This window comes from Haliotis cracherodii, unplaced genomic scaffold, assembly GCF_022045235.1.
Source record: "Haliotis cracherodii isolate W230 unplaced genomic scaffold, xgHalCrac1.p SCAF_15, whole genome shotgun sequence".
Classification (NCBI taxonomy): domain Eukaryota; kingdom Metazoa; phylum Mollusca; class Gastropoda; order Lepetellida; family Haliotidae; genus Haliotis; species Haliotis cracherodii.
This window is the reverse complement of record NW_027266270.1, coordinates 10,326,372-10,334,474: the sequence shown is the minus strand read 5'-3', so window position 1 is coordinate 10,334,474 and position 8,103 is coordinate 10,326,372. Positions and strand designations below refer to the sequence as shown.

General features: G+C 40.4%; 1 protein-coding gene across 1 annotated transcript; it reads left to right on the top strand.

Annotated features, from left to right (window-relative positions):
• Positions 1-228: 228 nt before the first annotated feature.
• Positions 229-6,870, top strand: LOC139462262 (semaphorin-5A-like). Its single transcript, XM_071243863.1, has 5 exons — positions 229-435; positions 3,538-3,723; positions 4,042-4,224; positions 6,327-6,426; positions 6,545-6,870. Exons 1-5 carry the CDS (start codon positions 363-365, stop codon positions 6,756-6,758), a joined length of 756 nt encoding a protein of 251 aa, XP_071099964.1. The 5' UTR covers positions 229-362; the 3' UTR covers positions 6,759-6,870.
• The last annotated feature ends 1,233 nt before the right edge of the window (positions 6,871-8,103 follow it).

Genomic DNA, 8,103 nt, shown 5'->3' with positions numbered 1-8,103 from the left:
TATGAAAGTGGGAACCAATACCAACAAACAAACGCTGTCTGCCTCAAGCTGAATAGCCCTGCCAACAATGACTCTTTATGCTGATCCTCCTGCATATGGTATAACGTGACATGCTTGAATAGTTTTCATTGCACGAAGCACACATTTGGAAGAGTACCCGTCCACTTAGGATATATGAATGCTCACAATGATGTCGTGATTTTCTATGTACAGTCCTGAATAGCCAGAGCGTTTCTAACAGTCAACAACTCGAATAATCCTTACCTAACATGAGATTAAACGAAGGACGACTGGGAAGTCAGCTCTAGGAGGATAAGATGTGTATTTCCTGTACCATATAAACACACTGTTTCTTATCGAAGATGCGAGACACACTACGACGAGTGTTATTCACCTTGGCTCTTTTGACAGTGATTCAGATCTCCTCTTCTCAAGGTAACGCAATCGATATGTGAATATGTTACAGTCAATGAGTAAAATGACTAAGATGTTCACTAAGGCAATTTACAAAACGCAAAAATACAAATATTTTGCCAATTCCTGCATTATGATAACGAATTCAAAACGTTTTTATGTTTTATTTTATCACCCTGTGAGTGAGTATGGTTTTACATCGCTTTTAGCAATATTCCAGCAATATCGCGGGGGTTGACACCAGAAATGGGCGTCACACATTGTACTCATGTCGGGAATCGAACCCGGGTCTTCTGCGTGAACGATTTAACCACTGGGCTACCCGGCCGCCCCTCATAAGTAACAAAAATGCATGAGTTTGACATAAGTTTGGGAGAATTTGTTCCAAATACCAGTTAATCTGACATACAGCATATTGCAAAACTATGAAATGGTTTGGAGTAAGGCTCAAAGTTTTGATTTTGATTTGTATATTTTCATATTACATAGATTTTGAAATATGCCTCTTTTCACCTAGCAGTAAATTGGTACCCAGTCGGATAAGACCGTCGCGGCAGTGTGACTGTTAACCTTTTAGCGCCTCAAAGGCAGCTTAGATTGCATAGTCCCCAGGGAGTTGAGAATGATTATTACCTTCAGATTTGTCTCGAGAGTCTCCAGATCCAAACCCCTTTCCTTAGGAAAAAAAATGTCGCCACATATCGTTTGATGACGTCCCTATAGCGGCATGTATAATACAAGTTGATGTTACCTTCAATCGTTGATCCGATGGGAAGAGATTGTAATGAGACTTAAAACATTTTAAAAGTGAGGTCCTTGTATGATACTCTTTAGAAAGGCCACATTAAACACCGATATCCGGCTTTCCAGGATATTACTGTCATGAACGCCAACGGATATTATTCCGTTATCTTCAATCGTTAATCCGATTGGATGAGATTTTAAGGTGACTTAAACGCATTTTAGCACCTCGCAAGGTGAGGTCCTTATGTGGTCCTCGTTGGTTCGAATCCATTAACCACCGATATCGTGCTTTCGAGACGATTACCCTCATGGACGTCAACGGACATTATTCCGTAGCCACCAATCGTTGATCATGTATATGGGGGACCCAGGCGTCGGCAAAACGTGCATGATGTCGTCTGTACACCCGCATTCTTCCATAGCGTCGTTCCAACAGAAATCTCCATTCATCGCTGAACCAGATTCCACGCCAATTCATCAAATTCCAGGCCTGAACGTTTGTACACCATTGCACACGATGACGTCGATGCTGCTGACGCATGACGGGGCCAAAGTAGGGTCTTCTTGCTCTTAAACCTGCCTCTCGTAGTCTGTTCCTGACAGTCTGTGCAGATATCCTTCTCAATCCGGGTATTTGCCTAGCGGTAGTGGTCGCTGTAGCTGTTCGCTGACGCAGGTGATGTACCCGGATGTACCTATCTTGCGCCGCGGTGGTGACTCGAGGACGTCCACTTCTAGGTCCATCTTCCACCGAGTTCTGCTGCCGATATCTCTCCCAGAGACGAGAAATCGTGCTTTGATGAACATTCATTCGACGGGCAACTGTAAGTTGAGATTGTCCTGCTTCAAGAAGACCTATGGCGATGTGACGATTGGCGCGGCTCAGTCTTGGCATTTTGCAGTCTTCACAAACTTCCAAATAGAGTGAATGAAAAAAGACGGAGATCGATCTTTTATACCCATCCACGACACGATGTGATCCCCGAGTTTCCCGCGCATTGCACGTGCAATACGTGTTCTGTGACATTAAATGCGTCTATCGATAATCATGCCTTAACATACGGGTTTTTCATGCGGGATGCGTTTGGATATGACGTTTTAAGACAAAAACACCAGAGAAATCATAAACAAAACAAATATTTTTGAAAAACCCACCCTGTACCAATACATTGCTGCAACAAATTACCATTTTCGTTAGAGATCAATCTGTAACTCCTTGAAAATATTGTTTTCCTGATACAGCCCTTTGGCCGATTAGCATAAAAGTTCAATGTTCAAATCTAACATAGGTGAGTCCATCTTAGTCGACTTTTCACTTAAGAAACACATTTTTTCCAGTTCATTCAATCAGTGCCACGCCATAGCAAACAAATTCCGAACTACATGTACTATTAGGTTAGTGATTATGTGGTTGTGATCAAGGCAAAACAAGGTTCCACAGATAGTAACTTTACAACTTGACACTGTGACGCCATAAGGAAAGCAAGCAACTCTCTCGACTGCCGGTATCACTAACTTTGTTTAATATATATTTGTTTAATATTTATTCATATATATATTCATATATACTGTTCAAGAGCGTTCTATAAGCCCGTTCTATAATCTCGGGTGTGATTCCAATATAATGCAGGTGGACAGCCAGACAGCCAGAAACTTGAGTTTCACACATTGTACACATGTTGGAAATCGAACACGGACGAACATTTAACCACCAGGGGAGCACACCCTATTTGGGGGCATGGATGGCCCAGTCGTCTAAGGCGCCGGGATTCACTGTGCAGAGTTGCATCCCTTGGGCCATGAAACCTATGATTGTGGATTCGACTCCCGGTTCGCCCAGATTATGTTTCTAGGTTTGTCAGCACCACACTTGTGCTCATGGGTTTCACCGAAGTGGTAAACGTCTGAGACCTGCATCACTTCGGGCTTTCCTCCCACATTAAGCTGACACGCCGTGATATAACTGGAATACTGTTAAAAGCGACGTTAAACCCAACTCAATCACTCACAACCCCATTTTGGAATCTAACAGAATATTAATTTTGAAAACATTATTATACAGTACATTTAACTGATATGATACATCCGATCCTTTTTCATATCTAAAATGCATTTTCAGGTTGTGACACTTAGGAACAAGATTTCTTGCTTGGACAGGATAAAACACATTTTCTACATGTCATTAAAATCAGTAAAAGTGTTGCACCTTTCTCTTCATTTCTCGAAATTGCTGTTTCGGGGGGTATTTTATAATAGACTGGACAGTGTAATGAGACATTCAGGGGCAAGGGCTAGTTATCCCCACCGGGATAATGCACAAATTGGAAGCAGAATGTTTTCACACCATTTTCAAACTGTTAATATGTCCTCTATCAACAGTTCACAGCAATGTCAGTATGTGGTCAACTTGGAGTCCATACTCTTCTTGTTCGTGTGGCATAACTTGGAAATTAAGAACAAGAATTAGAACCTGCACCAATTATCGTCCAGCATTAGGAGGAACGTTTTGTTCCGAGCGTCTGTTTGAGATAGAATCGGGAAGCTGTGCTTTCGTGCCATGTCCAGGTAAGTGGGAATATAATATTCATCTTCAGGTCATTCCAGGATTGTATGGAAGACATTCAGAGGAATGTACAGCATTTGACACGTCGTTTGTCAACATGGTGCGCAATGCATTCCCATGCTATGAACTTTACATGGATTTTTGTCATTAGCGCGTGACCATCCACGCCATTTAATAAAACACAAACCGCTCACAATAATTCACAAAATAAAAAACGAACACTTGTTGTATCACTATCAAGTTTGACCTTACTGTATAAAAAAAATGAACAATCATGTACTCGAAGCAAACTTTTTAAGTTCGAATGTTTTTAACCTTAGGTGAAGATTGGCTGTCTGAGTGGTCAGCCTGGAGCTGTCCACACTGTACAGCTACCTGTAGAGGAGTTGTTGGAACAGTCACAAGGAACAGAACATGCATCAAGGCAGACAATACCAGCATCGGCTGTACAGCAAATCTAACCGACAGTGAAACGCGGGGTTTTGGTCCAAGTAAATGTCCAGGTAGAGGTTCATATTATATTGAATGAGTGTGACCTTTGGCAGTAATAGTTGCCAACAATGTTGTTGAAGAATACGCGTCAGGAATCGTTTAGTGAATCTACTATCTTGATATATTCTAACTGGAGGACGGGACATGCTCACGCGTTTCAAGTACCACCTCAGGCCCTAATCTTGACAGTGCTCGACCTGAGGCTTTGCACAGTTCTTTTACAGGCTTTTGAAAATTCATGAATTCGTTTTACCAGATTGCGAGATATCTATAACTTTCATTATAACAAATGATAATATCCCAACAATCGAAATAGAAAAGAGATCGTTAAACTGATTTGCCTTGTCTAAAACGAATAGTTATAGTTTTATCAACGTTAATCAAAAGTCTCCATTTCTTGTACCAATCAGTCAGATGAGCTAACATTCTTTGAACAGAGGCTACCTTTGGAGCAATAACTGCAATATTATCAGCCTACATCAGTAGTGACAGCACTTTGTTGTCAAAACTCACTCCATAGTTCAGAGACTTAATGTCGTCAGCTGAGTCGTTAATATAGATTGGGAAGAGTGTTGGATATAGCTTACAACCCTGTTTAACACCGTTCACGTCGAACGGGTCAGTGTAATGATCATTAATTTTCACAGCACAATTTATATTACAAAACAAAGCTTTACCTCTTATTCCAGTCTTCATCAATTTAAAACATAGACAGTTCTTATTTAGTTTATCAAATGCCTTTTTATACCTACAAAACATACCAATGTTTACTGATGGGATGATTTCCCTTGATTAACCAGACTGCATGGTGAATAGATATGTTCTACACAACTTCGTTTCATGTGGGATCCAGTTTCTTCTTCTGCCAGCTTGTCGTTAGCCTCCAGCCAACTCAAAATTCTTCTGTACAGAATATCAGAATATTATGTCTTGTACGGGATACGGGGAATGAGTGAGTTAAAATGTAACGTCACATTAGCCATACCTTTGCTATATCGTGACGAGAAGTCAATAATACATATCATTACACTTAATAAAAACCCGCCATCGATGGACAGTAAAATAACTAGGATATCACATATTTGACATAAAACTAGGCGAAACAATGTAAAACAATAAATTGTCAGTAAACAACACAATATAAAAAATGGGCCATAGATCGCCAGCAACTTAATAGCCGTATGAAGTGCATGTTAAGAATGAGTACATTGCCTGTACGCAGTAATCTGTACAGAAAAGAGGATATTGTTTATTCACAGCAGTTTCTGCTCTATTGAGGACGAAGACCATTTTCTATTTATTTGCCCGTTTTACACATCGTTGAGACAAAAGTCTAATCCTGTAAAATTTTATATGTTAACACCTTTAGCAATCTTTTAAATAGCAAAAATGACTGTAACGAAGGACGCTCTATTACTACAGACTTAGATTACTTTTATACCCAAGTATTGATTTCAATGTAATTGCCTAGATTGTGTGTTACTGTATACAACTGGACTGCACATGGACCAATGGCCTTCCATTCAGGAATAAAACAGAATAGTTATAATGATCATTCGAAACATCTATTGAACACAAAAATACTTTTGAATTATCGATCGAAAAAATGAACGTTCATTTTTCAGTAGGGTCCTCTTAACATGCCCAGAACTGCAAAACAACATCGTCTTGTTCCTGTTGTCAAAGAAGGAAGAGGGCAGAATTATTGAGATTTATGATTAATCAATACATTTCTCAGCGGGAGAATAAACCCATAATACACAGCCACGAACAAGTCAAACTGCACGTGGCTTTCTGAGAGGGAGTATAAATCCCTTATACCCAACTTCGAAGCCAAAAGCCGCACGCCTTTACCGAGGCAATGAAAGTCACCTTACCTCCATCGAACAGCTGTTAACTGTCAGTTTTGGATTTGCTTTAATTCTTTTACAATCTCATATTATAACATGTCGGTAAGATAAATTCGATGTAGTTGTATCACTCGGGGTCCACGTGGTTTCATGTGTCCTTCGTTAAGTTTTATACCTAACGCCTGTATCCCGTATTATACTGCTACAACTTGTGCAGCATGAGATACTGTTTTGATCAATGTGTGTCATGGCATCTAATTCAGTGTCGCCTATAGAGAGTGGTGTCATCGGGGGAGCAATAGGAATGGCTTTAACGTTGTTGCTGATTGGTGGACTGGCCACATGTCTGCTACGAACGGGAAGGTAACTACACGCATTTCATAAACGTTATACGTTCGATATGATATTAAAATCATACTTTGAGGAATAATTCAAGCATTAGAGTTTAAATAAGACTTTCCGCCATACTTTACTGTTTCAGATTGACATGGAGATCATCTGCGTGCACAGATTCTGCAGACGGGAGACACACGACCGATATAGGTGACACTGGGCAGATTCCTGCTCATGCGCATATGTCGGGCGTTACTAGTCACGACTACGCTGAACTGAATGACTTCACAAGAGTGAGAGATGAGATGCCAACGTATGAAGTCATTAAAAGGAAATCAAAACTGAGAAAAACACATTATTGATCATGTCTGCCTCTGCTGTCATGTAAAGAAGAACACGTTATTCCCGCATGGATATCCACACACACATGGCACAATGACAAATCTTGACATGTGACATTTTGACTTGAAAACATAATGTGGTATGGATAATGAAATGTAAGGATATGATTCCAACAAATCAATTCAACAAAAGATTTGTTTGTTTGTTTGTCTGTTGTTTAACGCCTCACTCAGCAATATTCCAGCTGTATGACGGCGGTCTGTAAATAATCGAGTCTGGAACAGACAATCCAGTGATTGACATCATGAGTATCGATCCACGCATTTGGGATCGATGACATGTTTCAGCCAAGACAGCGAGCCTGACAACCCGATCCCGTTAGTCGGCTTTTACGACAAGAATGGGTTGCTGAAGACCTATTCTACCCTGGAATCTTCACGGGTCTTCAACAAAAGATATAGTTCCTATTTCTAACATGGTGTTCTCAGCAGTCAGCTGCTTTGTTACATCACGGCTTGTGACCTTGATGTGGAAAGAACGCCCGAAATGATGCAAGATGCCTTGTTGTGTAATTAGTTTTACCAAATATTTTTTCTTAAAACCATTAGAAAAATCCCCCCTTAAAGACGTTCATAAATGTAAAGAAAAAGTGCAAAATACATGGCACGTTGTTTGTAAATATGAAACGCCAATGCAACGGTCTTGATTTTCCAACGAAACAGATTCCATTAGGTGCAAAGGGCAAAGCATATATGAATATTATATGTATGGATCACTGAAAATCAGTAATTTTAAGAAGATAAGATAGAAACTGTTCAGTACCTCCAGTGTATCATTATACAATGTACGCGAGATCCGTCCATGCCAAGATCAGTGTGAGAAACGGACTAGCTTGCTTTAGTTCTTTGTATCTTGTAAACCACGCATCATTCATTGGTGGTGTGACTTCTGTATATTTTCATTAAAGGACACATTAACAATTCATTCAAACTTTTTAAACGCACTTTACGTTTCACATCAGGAAGGAAAGATACACCATGTTCACCATTTTCAATACACGAGCCGACATTTCTACCTCGCTTGAGTTTATGTGGAGGATCAAAGTCTCTCGTGGACTTTCAACACGGCCTATTATTCATTGCCACTGCAGGTGCGAGTTGCAACTGGGTGAATGTCATCATACAAGTATATGATCGCGATCCCATCTCAGTGTGTCACTCAGGTATTGGACCCGTAAGAGATCCGGGTACCATTGGTCTTCAACAACCCATGCTTGCTGTAAAAGGCGACTCTGCTTGTCGTAAGAGGCGACTAATGCGATCGGGTGGTCAGGTTCGCTGACTTTGATGATGCCTGTCATTGATC

Bases quoted from the DNA above. Each gene is read 5' to 3' on its own strand.
- LOC139462262 (XM_071243863.1), top strand. From the start codon at position 363: ATGCGAGACACACTACGACGAGTGTTATTCACCTTGGCTCTTTTGACA. The intron at 436-3,537 runs GTAACGCAATCG...CTCTATCAACAG, and splicing joins TCAGATCTCCTCTTCTCAAG to TTCACAGCAATGTCAGTATG. The intron at 6,427-6,544 runs GTAACTACACGC...TTACTGTTTCAG, and splicing joins TGTCTGCTACGAACGGGAAG to ATTGACATGGAGATCATCTG.